Genomic DNA, 20,599 nt, shown 5'->3' on the forward strand with positions numbered 1-20,599 from the left:
ATTGTAGCATCTCAGTGCTTTGTCACTAAAGTACAAGTGCCTCTGACCACCGATTTTATCCCTTTTATTCTAAAAGATGAAGCAAGAAATTTGTGAATGATTCAGTAGAGTATTTAGTATTCACTACTTCCAAATGTGTTTCAATTTTCCAATTTCAATTTATTGTGTACAACAGGGACAGATGCATTCGGAATCCTGAAAAGCAGCACAAAATTCTTCCTTGGGAGAAGGTAAATTTTCCCTTGGGAGAATTTTCTGAACAATAAACTTTTTAATAAAGACCTATCGAAGACAGCTAACCAGTCTATAAACGAAATGCACTTTTGATATGTTGACCACTACCAACACTTGTCTCTTAAGCTGGGAGTACTTCACCGTACTATACCTCTGGAGATGGGACTCGACCTTCTGGGGACTCTGGTGATTTATAAGCACTTGATGTTTTGCTGTTTGTCAACCATGGTTTATCATAATTGCGGATTAAATGTTGGGGTGTCTGTATGAAACAAGGATACATTGAAAATGAATGGAAATTGAAACAATAAAGTAATATGACCAGGAAATAACAATGCCATGGAAAAGGAAGTGTAATAAGGTCGAAGTAAAATTAAAAATGCAATGATCAAGACAATGTGAATCCCTTACAATGAGTAAAGTTAGTAAGCAATCTATGTCTGGCATGCGTTAATCTTCCCGTGATGTGTTATATTAAATGCACACTTGTCAATACTCCATGGTACACAAAGATGCTGGAGAAACTCAGCGGGTGCAGCAGCATCTATGGAGCGAAGGAAATAGGCAAAGTTTCGTGCCGAAACGTTGCCTATTTCCTTCGCTCCATAGATGCTGCTGCACCCGCTGAGTTTCTCCAGCATCTTTGTGTACCATCGATTTTCCAGCATCTGCAGTTCCTTCTTAAACACTTTGTCAATACTCCATAACCAACCTCACACAAAAACTGAAGCAACAAACCTGAAATAAATATTAAAGTGGCTAAGACAGTATTATACAAATGCAATGAATTATCAATACATTCGGGAGATAGGCACTGCACTATCATTAGGCTGCTGAATAGGAACAATAGCAATGAGCTGGTTGCTGGGTTAGAGCAGCGGCATTCTAAGCTATATTGGTAACATTATCAATCGCAGGAAACACTGAGGATTGAACTGTGCCGCTCAACACTACCTTAGGAGGAGTACTTGTAACAGCTGGTGGTACTGAAACACTTTGACTGGCACTGGATGCTGATCTGTTGGGTGAAGCTGCCCTTGATGACGGCCGCGACCTTCGCCCTCGTGACCGGAAGGCAGCCATGGATTGATTCATGCCTTCGGGAAGAATGAACTTCTCACGCAACTCAACATTTGTTCTGCCCTTGGCTGAAAGAAAGGAATGAAGAAAAAAAAAATTCAGCTGTAAATCATCCACAACTTCACAAGCAAGCGGCATACTTGCAATGGCAAGGGAAAGTATGAAGGGGGTCGTGGGGGGGTTAATGAACAGGACGGTTAAAAAATAGTCAACAGATGATGGAATAATACTGAAATCTGAATTGAAAGCCTATCCATACCAGCAACTCAACATTTAGGCTGGTGTACGTATGCAACACGAGATGAATTAGCCCAGCAAATGTTCAAAACTTAAATGGAAGGGGATAAAAAAAAAATGTTGATAGTACTAAAGGTTTCAGTTCAGTTTCATGTTAAAAACTACGCAAGAGTTCGGAGTCCATTAACCTCATGCAGCCAGTTTAAAAGAAGGCCAGGGACCCACTAAAGCAAACCCCCATTCCAAAAAATTTGTGCAGAAGCTTAAAACAGCACACCACTTTCAGGCAGAACAGATGTATACATTCCACTTGCGAGGATGCTACAATATCAGACAAGGTGACCACTTACTTGCAGTGAGTATTACTGCGGGTAAAAGAAAAAAGTCATATAAGCAACTTCACATGCATTTCAAAGTGGGTGATCATTTTGTAGTTGGTTAAAAGAAACAAAGCGCATTGGATTACAGTTCTCTTTTTTTAATTAAAAAAGCACAAAGCCTGCTGGAAGCCACGAGGAGGGTTAAGCCATACAGAGTAGGAAAGCACAATGGTGAAGGAAAAGAGACAGGAGGTTTGCCAACCTATAGGAGACTGACTGGTAATTGAAGAGTTTGATTCCGAATGCAACATTTTACTTCCATGATGATGAACTGGAAGAAATGATAAAGGGATTTCATCACATTAATAGAAAAAGAGAAACTTTTAGTAGGAAATAGGACCAAGCACAGGGCAGATAAAACAGATAAATCATTTGAAGAACTAATATGAACTTCTCAAAACATCTAAACTATAAATATTTCACGCTCATTGTCATGTTGTTACTTGTGGGCGGAGCACCAAGGCAAATTCATTGTATGTGAATACTTGGCCAATAAACTTACTTACTTACTCATGTCATATGTCCGATCAAAGCTCTAATTTTTGCTAATAAAAAGACATGAGTATCATTGCTTTATATCTGCTTATAACTATGGTAATTAATTCTCAATTTTATGCAGGTGGACATTCTGCGTACCAGAGCTTAGATTTACGATGTTGATCGGTTGTTAAATCGCAACGGTAGGATCCACTAATACCTTAATGCATTTCACAGATACAATCCCCATGAAAGATCCTTTGTTGACTATGATTTATTTTCACACATCGTCTCTTGAAAATGAGACCGAATTGCAGAATCTCCACAGAGTTGCTGGAAGAACAAGACTGCAAGGCCTATAAAGTAATATGCTGCTGTAGCGGCACCAAACGTGGTGAATAAAGGGGAGACGTCAGGCCGGTTCAAGGAGTCGTTTATTCAGTGGTGACACGTTAGGTTGGTGCGCTAACTATATTACGTTGTTGCTGTAGCTGAGCGAGGTTGTTCTCTCGGGCTCAGCTCAGGACACTCAGATTCAGATTCCCCCTAGCCCTAGCCTCCCCCTAGTCCATGACGTCACGCGCCCGCCCTCGTATCTCCTGACGAGGGTTCGAGCATGAGTGGCCCGTGTTTAGGCTGATGCCACACCGCACCCTTTTTTTTTCTTTGATTGCTTAAATTTGAAAAACGAACGAGATAGGAAAACTGTGAATTTGCCCGAGAGCCATGATTCATTCAATGGGGGAAGCAGGAATCTGTTTGCTTCAGCTAGAGAATGTGTTGTTCCATGAAAATGTAACACACTGGGTAATCAATGGTGAAGCTTTGGGAGTGAGACGAGTGGACCACGAGTTGAAATCTGCAGGGATACATCCTGTCGGGAGTTGCCGACACTATACATCGCTCCAATCCATTGATGCCAATCATTTCAATGCACTGCTGCCTGCTTGTACCTCTATCAAGAAATAATCCATCATCATTTTGTACAGACATGAATGTGCCTTCTTATGAAGCGGCTCTACATTAGACCACAAGGGCGAGCTTGTGCTGCCCAAGCAGGTGGCTGGTCGAACCAACCAAAACCTACCTCTGCAGGGGTCATTTTTCACCAAAAACTCATCCAAGGCCATCCACCCTCCGCCAACGCGAACCATCACTGTACTGCGTAGGATACGGACTAACCGCAACTGCTGGGAGTCCCCAAACTACAAGAGAGGAAAACATGAGAAATGTAAACAGCACTTTATACTTGTGGGTGTTAACAAACAATCTTGCTCGTGATTTTCTCTTGCAGACTGTAATGATTGGCTTTGCATCAAGCATTTATTTTTGCAGTTGCAAGCTCTATTTCTCCACCCCCACCTCGCTTTAAAGCAGCCGATTTGAAGAGGCGAATGATTAAATGATAAATGAGCAGCACAAACCCATAGCATAATGACAGTGGAAACACCCAACATTGAAAAACGTAAGCTGCTGGGCAACAGGTTGGAAAAGCCGCTGTCCCCAATTGGTTTAGAGGCTGAACGCCACAAAGCAGCAGTTACTGTCCCACAGCACACAACACAACAGGTAAAATACATCAGACATTAATGTTGTTCTGTACCTGATTTCCCAGGAAGAACTAAGTCATGGAAGGGAACATGAAGAAAAAGAAAATTAGTCACAGCAACTTTAGTTTTAATATATAACAGTGTTTGTAAACAGTTGTAGCTTCGCTTGCAAAGCTGGTGGAATTTATTACTACTCCAGGGGTTAAGTCTAGTCAGAAAGAATCTACTAAGAAGCATTCTCCTCGCCACCCCCCATCAGTCTGAAGAAGGGCTTCGGCCCGAAACGTTGCCTATTTCCTTCGCTCCATAGATGCTGCTGCACCCGCTGAGTTTCTCCAGCATTTTTGTGTACCTACTAAGAAGCATGTTGGAATCCTCAATAAGGATTGTACCATAGTTGTATAGTAGTTTATTACATGTTTGTATTGTATTATGGTCGTGGGTTCTGGCTTGTTTTATTGTAGTGTAATATTATTTTTTAATAATTGAATAAATTTATATTTAAAAAAAAAAGAAGCATGTTGGATTCCCTATGTCACAACAAAGGAAAATAGTTTTTGTTTTCCTATTTATGCTTGCGAGGAGAGGAAGGGGGGCAAGAACTAAGGGGGACCCGGCTTGGAGGAGGGGAAAATAAAGTAAGGATGAGTACTTTATGTAACTTTGTCGGTGCCTTTGTGGCTACTCTTTTGTGTGCTTTATATGCAAAAACAAAAGATTTCACTGTACTTGGGTGCAATTGACATCACAATATCATCATCGTTATCAAGTATCATCATATCGTTGCATAAGACTGACAAGGTTGCACTGCTCCAAACAAGATCTGTTCTGTATCAGTGAAACATGGCTACACCTTTGAAAGAAAACTCGAAGACACAGAGTATCAGGGATGACCCTGACTGACCCCACTGAACATTCACGTACATGTCGGTTCACACCACATGTCAGTGAAATAGCTGCTAGATGGTTAATTTTCCCTGCTCTTCCTGGCTCAGGGAACGCCAAAACCAACCCTTGCCTTGTTTGTGGTTGAATCTGTGCAGGCTAGACATTGAGTGCTTATTCCCTTATGCTACTAAGTACTATATAGGCTAGTGCATTTTAACAATGGAATTAAATACCATATTTCCCGGCAATGAAGATGCTATTTTTTACGCAAAAATAAGGCACGTAAATTTACCTGCGTCTTGGAGGCCAAAGGTTAGGTTGTTAGCCAAGATAGATAGACTTGGCTATCCTTCATTACAGCAACATCAAGAACGATCTTGCTGTACTGAAGGATAACCAAGTCTATCGCTCATTGCTGGCAGCTGATGGGATGCGGCTGTAAAAGGGCAGCGCCGTTGGGGGGGGAGATAGTTCCTTTCACAGTGTGTGGGGAGTCTGGCCTGGGTCAGCACGGCCTGGGCTGCCAGTGGTAAAGTTGCGGGGAGGGCGGGAGCGTTGAGAAGGAGGGGGTCGGGGATCATGCCAGCAACTCATTCACTCACCGCTGCCGCGGTGCTCCGGGTGCGGAACCACCGCATTGTGGCCAGGGAGGGAAGTAGCTCGGGAGGCTGTGAGCGGCCGCCGGGACTGGACAGCGGAACTGGCCGCCACCTCAGCGCCTTCTGCCGGCCTGCTCACCTCTGGCAGTGCTCTCCGTCTGAACACCTCACTCCTGCTGCTCGCCGGCCTCACTCATGTCAGCCACTTCCAGCAAATCCTTAAATTCCGACTGCCTCCGGGAGCAGGACACTGCCTCACTTGCTGCGCTGGGTGAATCTGTATGGCATTCACTGTCCCGTCCGTGTCTTTCAATGTAAATTTGCATGGGGACATGCTTTGGAGGTGTGTGATGCTTGTCGGGCAAGTGAGAATAACAGAGAGAATAAGAATGCTGCTGCCTTGTCAACAGACGCGCACAAAAGCAGTTGGTATTAGTTTTGAAATTCTCGTTATCCCTATTTTTGACCTGGCTCGGAGTGAGGGGACCAACTCAAGAGCAAAGATCATAGAGCGGAGAGGGTCAGCGGGAGATGGATAACAGGACAGGGCGGTGGAGCTTACTCCTGTGTCAGTGCGAGTAACCTCAATTGGTCCCTTGAACTAGTATTGTCATTCAATAAGATCACAACTGATTTAACTTGTCCCGGTGTGCTCCCGTTTTTCCCACCATCTCCCCACCTGCCCTCACCCTCCACCCATTCAGTCATTCAGAATGGAGAAGATCTGGCAGCCTTGGGCAAATTGAATTGTTACTTTCTTTATTTTTATTTTTTATTTTCTTGAGCGTGAGAAATTCTATGACCCGCCATCCTTTTTTCAAAATTTAGCAACTGGGAGTCCGTCTTTGACGCAGGTGCGTCTTCATTGCCGGGAAATACAGTAAATTATAAAGGAGTATAAAGGAATTTCTAAAGGAAATTTTGAATGTATCAATTTACCTTTTCACTGTCTACCTTATGGAAAGTAAACTTCATAGGATTGCTTTGTACATGGATCCAAGTGACAATCCTCTACCATAAAACAATATTAAACTTAGTTTGATATCTTTGAATGACAGCATTACTGTGGGATTGTTAATAGAAAGAGAAGATCCACCAAAAATTTCTCCACAGATTCCTCCGATCTAGTGATGGTTAACAATGAGCCTGATAAAAGTAAATATTGGAAACTAAAGCAGCCTCAACCAGAAAGCTCTTTCAGTCAATGAAGGATGGCAATTGTGTGCAGTTTTGGTCCCCTAATTTGAGGAAGGACATTCTTGCTATTGAGGGAGTGCAGCGTAGGTTTACAAGTTTAATTCCCGGGGTGGCAGGACTGTCATATGCTGAGAGAATGGAGCAGCTGGGCTTGTACACTCTGGAGTTTAGAAGGATGAAAGGGGATTTCATTGAAACATATAAGATTGTTAAGGGCTTGGACACGCTAGAGGCAGGAAACATGTTCCCGATGTTCGGGGAGTCCAGAACCAGGGGTCACAGTTTAAGAATAAGGAGTAAGCCATTTGGAACGGAGACGAGGAAACACTTTTTCTCACAGAGAGTGGTGAATCGGTGGAATTCTCTGCCTCAGAGGCCGGTGGAGGCAGGTTCTCTGGATGCTTTCAAGAGAGAGCTAGATAGGGTTCTTAAAAATAGCGGAGTCAGGGGAGAAGGCAGAAACGGGGTACTGATTGAGGATGATCAGCTATGATCACATTGAATGGCAGTGCTGGTTCGAAATGCCGAATGGCCTACTCCTGCACCTATTGTCTATTGTCTATGGCGGACAGTTGCCACAGCTTTGCTTATTCACCACATATGGAAACTATTCTGAGTACACTAGTAAGGAGGGAAAAGAACAGCCAAGTCCTACCTAGGTTGGTGGGTTTTACAAATGGCATTGGTACATTTCTAAAGTAAATTTCTATTAAGCTATGAACTCTTCATTAACATGCCAAACAAAACATTATAAAAAAAGATACCAGAAGTTTATTAACAGCTGGTGATTATGAGTGAAAATATTTGTTTCTTTTCTAGTTCATTTAAAATTAATGATTGCTATTTTAAACATTCTTCTTCAACGTCAGTTATTTTTAACATGTAAATTATTCCTTCACTCATAATATAGCTTTTGAATTTTCTGGGGAAAGAGCATGCAAATGTCCCTGAAAATCCAAAATCTACATTATGAAAGAAGAAACAATTTAACACTTTAAAAATAAGTGACGTTGCAGGTGAATGTCAGCTGGCAGGGGTTGGTTTGTGCCTTTCTGGCGTTGATGCTTTTTTCAGATATGTTGTGACTTGGCTTGTTCTGGGCTGTACACCATCTGAAGCTTCACAATCTGTGAGCAGAACAGTATTTACCATCAAGCAGACATCGGAGTAGTGCAAGAGTCTAGGCTTTAGCCGGTGATGTGCTACATCAGTGATGTGCATGACGGCTTCCGTCTGGCACCAAGTTCCAGCAACTTACCCATTTGTTTCTCCACAGATGCTGCCTGACCAACCTTTTCCAAAATGTTCTCTCTATTTGTGAATAGTGCACTTTCAAGCATTCTCTGCACTCAAGTGGTTACTTATTAATTACCAGACAGAAGGTGGTGATTCAGCCCATCAGGTCCATGCCAGCTCTTAGCAAAGCCATCTCACCAATCCCATTCCCCTGTACCTCTGCAACCTATGCTTTTTCACATATATGGGTCAGACCTGGATACCTGTAGCTGTAAGGCAGCTGCACTAACTACTGCACCAACATGCAAAAGGTAAATTGTACTTCATTTTTTGCATTAAAAGTTTGTGTTAATGTTCTTCGGTTTGTTTTATGTGGGGGGAGGGGGGATGGGGAGGGGGGAGGGGGGGAGGGGATCGGGGGAAACTTTTTTTCAGGTTCTTACCTTCCCGGAGATGTGATCAATTTTCGGATCACATTCTCCGGGCTCTGCGGCCTACCATCGATGGAGCTGGAGGACTCCTCGGACTGTCGTGAGCCCCACCGCGGGACGTGGACTTAACATCGGAGCTGATCCCTTGCCTGGGATCGCTCCCACTGTGACCACCAAGGGCTCGCAGTCTCGGGTGAGGCCGAGTCGGGAGCTCCAACGCCGCAGAAGGTTCTACCAGCCCCGACGCGAGGTTCGATCGTCCGGCACGGGGGAGCTGACATCCCCCCCGATGCAGGAGCAGAACGCCTCGACACGGAGGGCCCGAACACCGCCGGCTACGGGAGTTAAGATCATCCCGTCAACGGGGGCTCGAGGCCCACGACCGAGGAAGAACTAAGTAAGGACTTGCACTTTATTTCGCCTTCCATCACAGTGAGGAATGTGTAGGAGTCACTGTGGTGGATGTTCATGTTAAAATGTGTTTTGAGTGATCTGTTGCTTTTAATTGTATGACGGACCTGGCCAATGAAATTCCTCGTATGTTGCAAAGTATACTTGGCGAATAAAGTGTGATTCTGATTCTGATTTGGGAATGAAAAGTGGCAAACTAATCCTCATTCTGAAAGCATTGCAGGGGGGAGGGGGAGAGGATAATTCTCAGGGATATTGACAAAATTATCAAGGACATCATGTTAACAAATGAAGGTAGAAGTCTGATGAAGAATAAAGCAATTTAGTTAGAAGGAAACTTGGTTTTCCTCAAGCCCTTATCAATAGTGATGTGTTCTTTATTTTCATTTAATAAGTTGCTATGTTGTTCATATACACATTTAAAATGTGTAATGAAAGAATGGAGGGAACTGACGAGCATTTGTTTTATTTAGTGCATTCTTGTAATCTGCAAAGTTCTGGCTGAAAGGGCACGATTTATATTTGAGAAGCTGATAAGATACAGGGTTAAGGGGAAAGAGCATGGAAATAGGACTAATTGGATGGCTTTTTCAAAAAGTCAGCATGGAAACCATGGATCAGTTAGCCACATCTACTGATGCATGATGTTGTGGCAATAGCACAGTATTCTCATTGCACAAGAATGGGAGTGAAAAATAACTCTTAAATTCCATTTACTTTGAAAAACCGTGACCTTGCTTCAACAGTTTTTCCCAAGTTTAATTATTCTTGTCCAGCTTTTTTTGATTTGCTGTGAATAATTATTCAGTATGACATGGGAAAAATTCAATTGAGAAGATTAAGGAACATTTCTCAGAGACAGAATTCTCTGGCCCCTCCATGTCTAAAGATTTAGGTCATTTCAGGGACTGGATTGATGAGTGTCGAGCACTCTGTTCCACTTTACCCCCTTAGACCAGCTCCTGCCCAATACACCACTGTGGCCTGTAATTCTTCGAAATCCAACAGCCAAACTATCGTTTAAGAAGTTAAATTAATTAGAACCCAAACTACATAACATTTTTAATGGGATAACTACTCAGGAAATCAGCAGTGTTCTATTTTTTTTAAGTTGCAACTCTATTTCTTGAAATGCTCTGTAAAAATTGGATCACTTGGCACTTAGCTGGATTCTGTTTTCAGATTATTTCCAAATTAAAGCTATAATTGCATACTGCTATCAGTTCACAAAGTAAATATTTAGTCATTTCCTTCTGCATTCCAAAGGCAAGTTCAGTAAAGAACACATGATATGAATAATATTGTTTTAGTGATAAGAAACCTCCTTCGCACTCGTAGGTTTTAAATGAAGTTATTTTTAGATGAAGCTATTCTTTTCTCCAAACATTACAATTTAAAAAGTCAGGATGAAAATGGGTAAAAGACAAACTGCTGGAGGAACTCAGTGGGTCAGGCAGCAGGTATAGGGGGGCACCTGCATTTTGCTCAAGATTCCAGCATCTGCAGGCTGGTAATGGCCTGTCCTCTAATGTGGTAAAGACTGCAACACTCACCCTGTATTTGTTCTCCCCAATCTGCTCCACCTGAAACCGCTTCGCACATTTACATTTTGCGACTTGCCGTGTCACCTACAACAAAATACAATGCAGGGTGATCATTGCAAGTTGAGTTGGAAAGCATTTTAGTACTTTATGAAGGTCACACAGCGAGGCAACGAGAGGAAAGAAAAACTTGATCGTTGTTTAGAAATTAAAAATGTAAAATCCTTTAAAAGTCAGAAAAGAATTGACTGTTACAATTAAACAGCTGACAAATGTTCCTGTTTCCAGCGTCAGCTCATACCATGAAATAAAGTTTCAAATCTGTAAACAATGGGTGTATACCTCATCCTCTATTTTGTCTGCATCGGTAAGTGGTTTGTAGGCATCCTTGTTTGGGTGAAGCGCTGCCACAAATTCATAATAGTCGATGTAGCCATCTCCGTCTCTGTCAAATATATCTGCCACCGCACTCATTTCCAACCGGCTGGTCGGAAACTCTGCAGAAGAAGAATAAACACATTCCCCTTTGGTTCATTATTTTCCATTAACTTTCTCTTCTGTTAAACTGATGCAGAAAACGAAATATCTCAACATAAACTCTATGGATATGGATTGCTTAATTATTAACATCTTATCGTAAATGACTGACTGGAAGTCAAGACACCGAGTAAGTCAGGGCGTGGTATTATTTTGTGTTTGGGAGAGTCATTAATTCAAATCTCAGTTCGTGCTGAGCTATCACATCTTAGCCAAGTGGCAGAACAGAAATAAAAATAACTTTAATGTGTCGGGGACTAAGGGGATGAAATAATACCGCTGGGAAATTCACTCAAATTTTTAATTGAAAGTCCATCATGAGTAATGATTTGTAGTTTAGTTTAGTGATATAGTGTGGAATCAGGCCCTTTGGGTCACCGAGTCCACACCGACTAGTGATCCCCTCCCTGTACACTGGCACTGTCCTCCACATTAGAAACAATGTTACATATTTTACCAAAGCCAATTAACCTACAAACCTGTACATCTTTGGAGTGTGGGAGGAAACTGGAGCACCCAGGGAAAACCCACAGTCACGGGGAGAGAGTACAAACTCCGTACAGACAAGCACCCATAGTCTGGATCGAACCCAGGTCCCTGGCGCTGAAAGGCAAAAACTCTACCGCTGCGCCACCATGCCGTGGTGCACAGTGCGTTAGAATATGAAAGTGGCATGTGGACGATGTCAGCTGCAGTGTAATCAGGTCTGGGTATCAAATTTCCCTTAGTGGATGTTGGCAACAAGATCATTCGGAAGATCAGTAGAATCATGCTTTATTCAGGGGCATAGCTGGCAACGTCAGCAGACATTTCGCATCCCCAATTGCCCTTGAGCTGAGGTCATACAAGGGGGCAGCTAAGCAGAAGTTCATTCCATGGGCCTGGAATCACATTTAGGCTTGACAGCAGATTTCTTTCCCTCTGGGATATATGTGAACCAGAAGGGTTTTTACACAATAATCAGGTTGTTTCATGAACACAACTGCTCAATTCAGCATTTTATTCTATATTTATTAATGGACAGAAGTTAGACCCCTGTCACTGGAAGATTGGTTTATTTATTCATGTGTGTATATATTTATATTACGGTATATGGACACACTGATCTGTTTTGTAGTAAATGCCGACTATGTTCTGTGTGCTGAAGCAAAGCAAGAATGTCATTGTCCTATCAGGGACACATGACAATAAACTCACTTGAACTTGAACTTCTGATGTACTTATCCACATAAAATAAACAATGTCATCAATTGAATTTTAGTCCTATGTCTTACCTTTACTACATATTGTTAATCTAGAAATTCAGTAACAGGCTTTAGCGAAACATTAGAAACATTCAGTGGGCTTGGTAACATCCATGGAAAGAAAAGACAAGTTAACCTTCAGCAGGGAAATGTTCATTTTCCATTTATGTTGCTTAAGTTCAAAGTTATGAGGAGATTTAGTAATGGTAAAATAGGGAAAATGGCACAGCGAATCATGGCTAATGGACTGACGCAAGTGTGGAATTGGAATTTCTTTACAGGATTTTGGTGGATGGGGAGTTGAAAATCGGTAAACTTGGAAGGCATTAAAATGGAATTGCTCGTTTCAAAAGCTGGCACTGAACATGCAAAGAAAATGACCCTTTTTCACTGTTCAAAGTGGTGTTAAGGGTATTATGAAAATTCAACTTGTTGTATAGGAGTAGAATTTTATCACGCTTGAGTAACATTAAGAGGCTTCCTTGCAGCAGACATTCGGCTGAGGTCGGAGCCCACGCGTCGCGAGTCGATGCAGTCTGCGGCTGGGGCCTGGGTCGGCGTCCGGAGAGGACCCGGCAGCGAGTGGAGAGGTTGGTGAGGTGGTCGATGGACGAGGACGGACCACGTGGGAGTGAGGACGTCGCTGACGAGGGAAGGAACTAAGGAGAACCGGGCGTGGGGGGACTGCCGTGAGGGAGGGGGATGAGCAATGGACAATGCAGGACCCGGCGTGGAGGGACCACCATGAGTGAGGGAGGGGAAGGGGGAGAGGGAACTAAGGGGAACCAAGGGCAGAGTTATTTTGTGACTTTGTAAGTGCCCTTTATGGGTGACTATTTGCATACCGTCTCCCCGTTGGATTGCAACCTTCTCGTGGTCGGGGAGCTTGTGTGTCTCAGTGACCCCTAGAGCTATGTTAGCGGGAGATTCGTCTCCTGTTAGGGTCTCCCATGCTGGACAGGTCGAAGGGTAGAGGTTAGACGAAGAGCGATCCACTGGTCCTCTAGATTGGAGGTTGAGCACAGGGCTAACAACCCTGTCTCGTAAAACAAATATGTTACGGAAACAGCAACTGAAGGAATCAACACTACTGGGCGTGATGGACTTCCAGGGCTATCGACAGATGCTAGGTTGAATACCAGACAGCATCCCAAGAATAGCCCTGCACTGGACACCGGAAGGGAAAAGGAAAAGAGGGACCTGACCTGAGGTAGGGTCCAGAAGCTAGCCCATTCGTTGCTGCCCTACATGCCAGGTTATTAAGTAAGTTGTCACATGTGACAATAAAGTATTCCATTCAATTGCAAGAGGCTTTCCAGACTCACTTGAAGACAGAATTCCATCGATAAATTCTTGTCTTGTGATTTTCCCATCTTGATCTTTATCGATGCGTCTGAAAAAGTCCATTACTCTGGACTTCTTGTGGTTCATCCATCGCATGTACTTCTTCCGCCAAACGTCAAAATCAAAATTGGCAAATTCTCTCAGCTGCAAAGGAAGCAAAGTCATCAACGTGCCTCAACTTGCACATGGTAAAAAAAAAAATCAGCTCAGATTCAGATTCAACTTTCATTGTCATTGTCAGTGTACAGCACAGAGACAACGAAATGCAGTTAGCATCTCCCTGGAAGAGCGACATAGAGTATGATTTCAATAAATAAATTTATAAAGCTCGGCTACAATTTGAAGAAAAATCCCTATTTAAATGGATAGGTTGGAAAATTAGCTCCTTTCCTTTGCACAAGAAAACATGGCTACAAACAACCTAGACAAGCTTGAAAAAATAACTACTGTCGAGAGATATTATCAGAAGCACATTGCAAATTCCAACTGAACCAGTTGGAATTTGGTTTAAAACACCCCCCATAAATATCCACAGTACAAAGGTATCTGTATTTATAATATATTACTATTATGTTGAAAATGTCTGGCTTGCCAAATAATGTAAACACACTCAACATGGTATTTTAATTGCTCATTTTAGAAATATCAAAATATTTCCCTGGCATGATTAGAGCAGATATTTGTTCTGCATGTTAAATCTTAGTTATTTACCAGCTTTGATCTTTTTTGACTGAGTGGTCTGTGTACATAAATCAAGGGAAAATAAAAGCATTCAGTGGTAAGTTATCATTGTCTACATCTATGCTGAATATATTTCATACAAAATGTAATGTTAAATGGAAAAGACTGCATACCGTCCAACAAAATGTGCGGCATAAGATTTATACAATGTTCTTTGAAAACAAAAGGACAATGAAACAACATCAGGGAAAAATATCTAGAAACTCCCCTCCAGCTTTTCTTTGGTTTGAAACAAGATTAATCTCACTAACCATACTTTGTAAATAAAGTCATAAAGCTTATTTGATGAAATCCTGAACTCCCTTTGAGACCTGCAACATTTTAACAACAAGCACATTCTGAAAAAACAGTTTACCATCACTTAATAAATTTGCAAATTGAAAAGTGTTGTTCCAAAAATAGAACTGCATTGGTATATCCACGTAATATTAAATATTAGTTTCATTTGAGAGAACGCTTCCTTCCATTCAATGTATGAGAAGCAGTGATGCTGAAATGCTCACCTCCTCCAGCCTGTCCAGCGCATCGTTGAGCTTCCGCCGCCTGTCCAGGGCCAACAGCCACACCTGCTGCCACTTGCTAACAAGCAGGTTAGCACGTGGATTTTTAGTTTCAATAGTCTGCGTTGCTGATGAATAGAGAGCCCGCGCTGGCAGTCTTTTCCCTACGAGAGAAGCCACGCGATTATTTAACAGCAGGAAGAAGATTCACTGGCATGCCACTGCCTTTCCCAATGGAACCCAAATTACCCAACCTCTCCTCACTGTAAACAACTTGTTGGGTGCAAGTCACACTGCATTAAGCTGCAATATATACACACACACACACATAATATATATGCTGAATATATTTAATACAAAATGTCATGTTAAATGGAAAACACTGCATACCATCCATAAACATATGATGAGTGGGGAAGGATTTAAGAGGGACTTCAGACACAGTTTTTTTTACTCAGAAGGTAACCATATAACCATATAACAATTACAGCACGGAAACAGGCCATCTCGGCCCTTCTGGTCCGTGCCGAACACTCATTCTCCCCTAGTCCCATCTACCTGCACTCAGACCATAACCCTCCATTCCTTTCCCGTCCATATAGCCTATCCAATTTATTTTTAAATGATAAAATCGAACCTGCCTTCACCACTTCCACTGGAAGCTCACTTCCACTGGAAGCTCACCAGTTAGTCCGTACCTGGAATGAGCAGCAAGAGGAAGCTATAACAGCAGGTATAATGATGACTTTTAAAAAGACATTTGGTCAGATATATGCAGAGGGCTATGGGCTAAATGGGAATAGCCCAAACTCCAACTCGGTTGGCATGGACATGGTGGGCCAAAGGCCTGTTTCCAAGTTGTATAACCATATGACTCTATGACTAACAACTTGACGACCCATCATGGCAACTTTCCCAGTACATGAAACAGTACAGCATTGGAACAGGCCCTTCAGCCCACAATACCTGCGCTGATCACGATGCCAAATTTAAACTAATCCCATCCGACCCCACGTGGTCTATAATCGTCCATCCCCTTTGTCCTTCCCTGGCCAAAGTACTTATCCATTTGGAAAGTCACTGTCACTCTTTCTGTCAAACAGCTGCAGCGAGATTTAATTCAATTTTGTCTGCTTTCCAAAAAGATACATTGTGTGCACAGTTTGACACAATGGAGAAGCCAACAGCAAACTGCCTCAAATACCTGCAACCAACTGCACCATCACAGTCAGCCACACAAGCAAATCTCCTGCTTTAGCTATTGTTTTCTATGTGAATGTTGCAGCCAATGTGAGAAAACTGGGTATAGAAACATATAAACATAGAAAATAGGTGCAGGAGTTGACCATTCGGCCCTTCGAGCCTGCACCGCCATTCAATATGATCATGGCTGATCATCCAACTCAGTGTAGAAACATAGAAAATAGGTGCAGGAGTAGGCCATTCGGCCCTTTGAGACTGCACCGCCATTCAATATGATCATGGCTGATCATCCAAATCAATATCCCATACCTGCCTTCTCTCCATACCCCCTGATCCCTTTAGCCACAAGGGCCACATCTAACGCCCTCTTAAATCTAGCCAATGAACTGGCCTCAACTACCTTCTGTGGCAGAGAATTCCACAGATTCACCACTCTCTGTGTAAAATTTTTTTAATTGCTGTATGGCTGATCATCCAACTCAGATGTCACTGAGAATCTCCTCAGCCAAAGAGAATGTGGAGCCTCACAATATTTTGAGCAGAAATGAGGTTCCCATCAACTAATAAATAATGTTTACAGCCAATGGGGTTATTTTAGAGTAATTGGCACATATTTTAAAATGTACTTAGGCTGAAATGGACCTTTTAGACTTTAGAGATATAGCGTGGAAACAGGCCCATTGGCTGACTCGTGATTACCCTGTACACTAACACTATCCAACATGCTACGGAGAATTGACAAATTACAAAAGCCAATTAACCCATCCTAATTCTTGATTAGTACGGGTGTCAGGGATTATGGGGAGAATGGGGTTAGGAGGGAGAGATAGATCAGCCATGATTGAATGGCGGAGGAGACTTGATGGCCCGAATGGCCTAATTATGCTCCTATCACTTATCACCTTATAACCTACAAACCTGCACGTCTTATAATGTGGCAAGAAACCGGAGCACCTGGAGAAAACCCACATGGTCACGGGGAGAATGTACAAACTCCACACCGACAGTACCCGTAGTCAGGATGCAAACCCGGGTTTCTGGTGCTGTAAGGCAACAACTCTAACGCTACGCCACCGTGCCGCCCTGTAATATTCTGTGACAAATATTGCCTGCATCTAATCTATCTATCTGCTCCTTGAGGGATGTTGCTGTTCCACTCAGAGACATGTATATTTGCAAATAAATACATCATCTGTACTTGGATAATAAAGAAACCTTTGAACCATTGAAACTAAAACTGGGCCCAGCACTTTGTTCACTTCCTATCAGCCCCAAGATGAAAATCATCAAAAATGAACAAACCCAGCAATACATAATGCAATTTGGATGAAGATTGAATAATACTCACTTGACCTTCCCTTCTCTGTGCTAGGAATGTGGGATGAGATCTGCGCTGGCTCTGCAGCTTTCCTCTTGTATGTCTTTGTGACCTTATCCACGTCGGGCTGTTTCCTGGTCATCTCCTCCATAAACGTCTGAAATTAGAAACATCTCATTGGAGAAAATGCGGTGCTAATATTTGCAAGAGAACCTTTCTTGCCTCCTCATACCCTTCTCTTCTCTTTTGCGGGGATGATGTTACACCCAGTCACTGGATCTCCACAGCTCATTCATGTAAGTGACAATGCTAATTATTGCCAGATACAGAAGTTGCTATCAACCATCGCTTTCTCCAGGTGGACATTACTATTGCCTTGAAATATGATGAAAAGGCTCACCTGTCTAGTCCAGAGAAGATATCATAATTACTATCATGTTGCAAACTAGACAATGGTGACCTTTCTGACATGCACATCCCAGTTCCATTAAACAGAGATTATAAGGCAATTCCCGACATATTAAATTAAGAATGTTACATCATGTCTGCCACTACATTAACTTGGACAATCCAAACCCATCACTTGGTCATAGTTAGCATTAACTGTGCTGGTTTAAGGCTGTGGTAGACACAAAAAGCTGGAGTAACTCAGCTGAAGAAGAACCTCGACCTGAAGCGTCACCTATCCATTTTCTCCAGAGATGCTGCTTGACCCGCTGAGTTACTCCAGCATTTTGTGTCTATCATTGGTGAAATCAGCGTCTGCAGTTTCTTCCAACATGTGGTTACCTGGTGCTCAGCTATAAGTGTCTTGACTTCTTCAATCTCCTGTGGGAGCAACTCTTGGTCTCTCTGAGTGAGTATCGTCTCCGCCCACTGTAACCAACCCAAAAGGCTCTCCATCAACTCCTGATTGGTGATAACCTCAGCGAGAGCTGCTTCCAGTCGCAGTTGATGCTGCTTGCACCATGCGGTTACCTGATATTTTACATTAAAAAAAAAACATCACAAAAGATTCTGGAATTTGATGCACATCTGTAAAGACCATAAGACCATAGCAGCCCTGACTGTACTCCATTACACATGCCCATACTCCTGTATCTATAGATCATCTGGCTCTGCTCTTGCTCTCTAGAAGTACTGCCAGACACAGCATCAACCACTCGGAAGAAGCAGAAGAAAGGTCTTCTTCATCAGCATTTACCACACAGCGAGCTTCTGCTTGTCGGGCACGAAAATGAGTGTTTGGACAAGCTACGACACCTTTCCTCATGTCTGACTCGTGATGTTGAAGAGCGCCATTGATCGATGTGGGAGTGCAGGCTTGTCAACAGTACACACTGCTGATGGGATGGAGCGAAGCAAGAAAACTACGTGGCAAGAGCTTCGAGGAAAGACTCATCACAGCTTTATTGCAAGGTGATCATCCATGCATTGATTGCGATCAACCTCCTCTCCCCATAGTCGAGTTATCAACAGTGGTGATGCTGCAGTTATCGGAACGTTGGGAGTGGTGTTGGGAGCTGCCAATGGGATGGAGAATTCTCTCAAGTGTTCGTAAGCTCATAAGATATAGAAGCAAAATTAGGCCATTCTGCCCATCTAGTCTGGTCCGCCACTGATCTACTTTTCCCTCTCAATGCCATTCTTCTGCCTTCTCCTCAAAAACCTGGATATAGACATATAAATACCATAGCCCATTAAATCGCAGCAGAAATTAGGATGGAATGACTGGCGGATAAAACTGATCATTGTGCGCACTGTCTGCTGTTCCAGGAGGTGAAGGGACTGCTATTTACAGAGAGGTGGCCACAATTCATGATCCCTGTCACTGGCATTGTTGAGACCAATGCCGAATGTGTGCAGAGCAATTGTGTTTTATAACATAGAAACATAGAAAATAGGTGCAGGAGGAGGCCATTCAGCCCTTCGAGCCAGCACCGCCATTCATTGTGATCATGGCTGATCATCCCCTATTAATAACCCGTGCCTGCCTTCTCCCCATATCCCTTGACTCCACTAGCCCCTAGAGCTCTATCTAACTCTCCGTTAAATCCATCCAGTGACTTGGCCTCCACTGCCCTCTGTGGCAGGGAATTCCATAAATTCATAACTCTCTGGGTGAAAAAGTTTTTTCTCACCTCGGTCTTAAATGACCTCCCCTTTATTCTAAGATAACATACAACAGTTCTAAATAAATCGACTTAAAAGGACTAAATGGCATTGATATATTCCACACTGGGGGTGCAAACACTTTCTTCTCAGCCAGACTGCAGCAGTAAGTTGAGAAGAATGCAGTCACGACTTCAGGAGAGTTACCTCTTCGAATCGGGCTTGGATGATTGTGATCCAATGCTTGATGGTTGTGATGGAGTCTGGGTGGCAAATGGACAAGATGGACTCCCCCATAGCCACAGCTGAATTCAGCTCGGACATCTTCTCTTCCAGCTTCTTCACAAACTCCTTCAAGAAATAAAAGATCAAAGCAGTCAACCCTGCAAGGCCAAGACACATAGGTTTCTAAAACACAAGAACGCACATCAACACTTCTAACTCCTCGGAAGACTAAGGGAATGTGGCATTCTCCCAATGACTCTTATCAATTTCTGCAGATGATGCATAGAAAGCATCCTATCAAGTGCATCACATTTTGGTATGGCAACTGCTCTGCCCAAGACTACAAAAACTGCAGACAGTTGTGGACACAGCCCAGTCCATCTCACAAACCAGTCTCCCCCCTCACCTCCATCTCCATGTCACACTGCCTAGGGAAAGCAGCATATATTTTCAAGAACCATTTTCACCCTGATCATTCCCTCGTCTCGCCTTTCCCGTTGGGCAGAAGATACAAATCTTGAAAGCAGGTATACTGTTTCTCTGTAACACCATGTGTCCACACTCTGCTTATTTTCACTGTTGCACCAACTATTGTCCTCTTGTATGGTATGATTGTATGGCACTCATGTATGGTAAGATCAAAGATTTTCACTGTATTGCTGAGTTTAGTTTATCGTCACGTGTACCGAGGTACAGTGAAAAGCTTTTGCTGCGTGATAACCAGTCAACGGAAAGACAATACATGACTACAATCGAGCCATGCAGTATACAGCTACACGATAAAGGGAATAATGTGAATAAAGTGCAAGATAGTCCAGTGAAGTCCGATCAAAGATAGTCCGAGAGTCCCCAATGAGTTAGATAGTAGCTCAGGATTGCTCTCTAGTTGTGGGTATGCTGGTTCAATTGCCAGCTGTACTACTTGCCAGGACAAGTAACATTAATAAACCAATACCAAGATAAAGACAGAAATATAATCCACTTCTAATAGCAGTCTAACCATCGCTGGAAATTATTGATGTACCTGTTCTTGCTAAAGAAAGCCATGGCCACAGACATCCAGAATGCTGTGCCAATGTTATCATCACCACTGTGCAGTTGCTGATGCAATTTG

At 42.9% G+C, this 20,599-nt stretch overlaps 1 protein-coding gene across 1 annotated transcript in view; it reads right to left on the reverse strand.

Moving 5' to 3' along the window:
- LOC116973618 (dystonin-like) overlaps positions 1-20,599 on the reverse strand; it is a 523,324-nt gene that overhangs the window by 7,823 nt on the left and 494,902 nt on the right. The window contains 11 exon segments of the mRNA XM_033021855.1: positions 386-496; positions 1,189-1,382; positions 3,496-3,613; positions 4,012-4,029; positions 10,274-10,348; positions 10,604-10,758; positions 13,368-13,530; positions 14,631-14,791; positions 17,179-17,305; positions 17,938-18,126; positions 19,468-19,611. Coding sequence (XP_032877746.1) covers positions 386-496; positions 1,189-1,382; positions 3,496-3,613; positions 4,012-4,029; positions 10,274-10,348; positions 10,604-10,758; positions 13,368-13,530; positions 14,631-14,791; positions 17,179-17,305; positions 17,938-18,126; positions 19,468-19,611 — 1,455 coding nt within the window.

This window comes from Amblyraja radiata, chromosome 5, assembly GCF_010909765.2.
Source record: "Amblyraja radiata isolate CabotCenter1 chromosome 5, sAmbRad1.1.pri, whole genome shotgun sequence".
Classification (NCBI taxonomy): Eukaryota; Metazoa; Chordata; class Chondrichthyes; order Rajiformes; family Rajidae; genus Amblyraja; species Amblyraja radiata.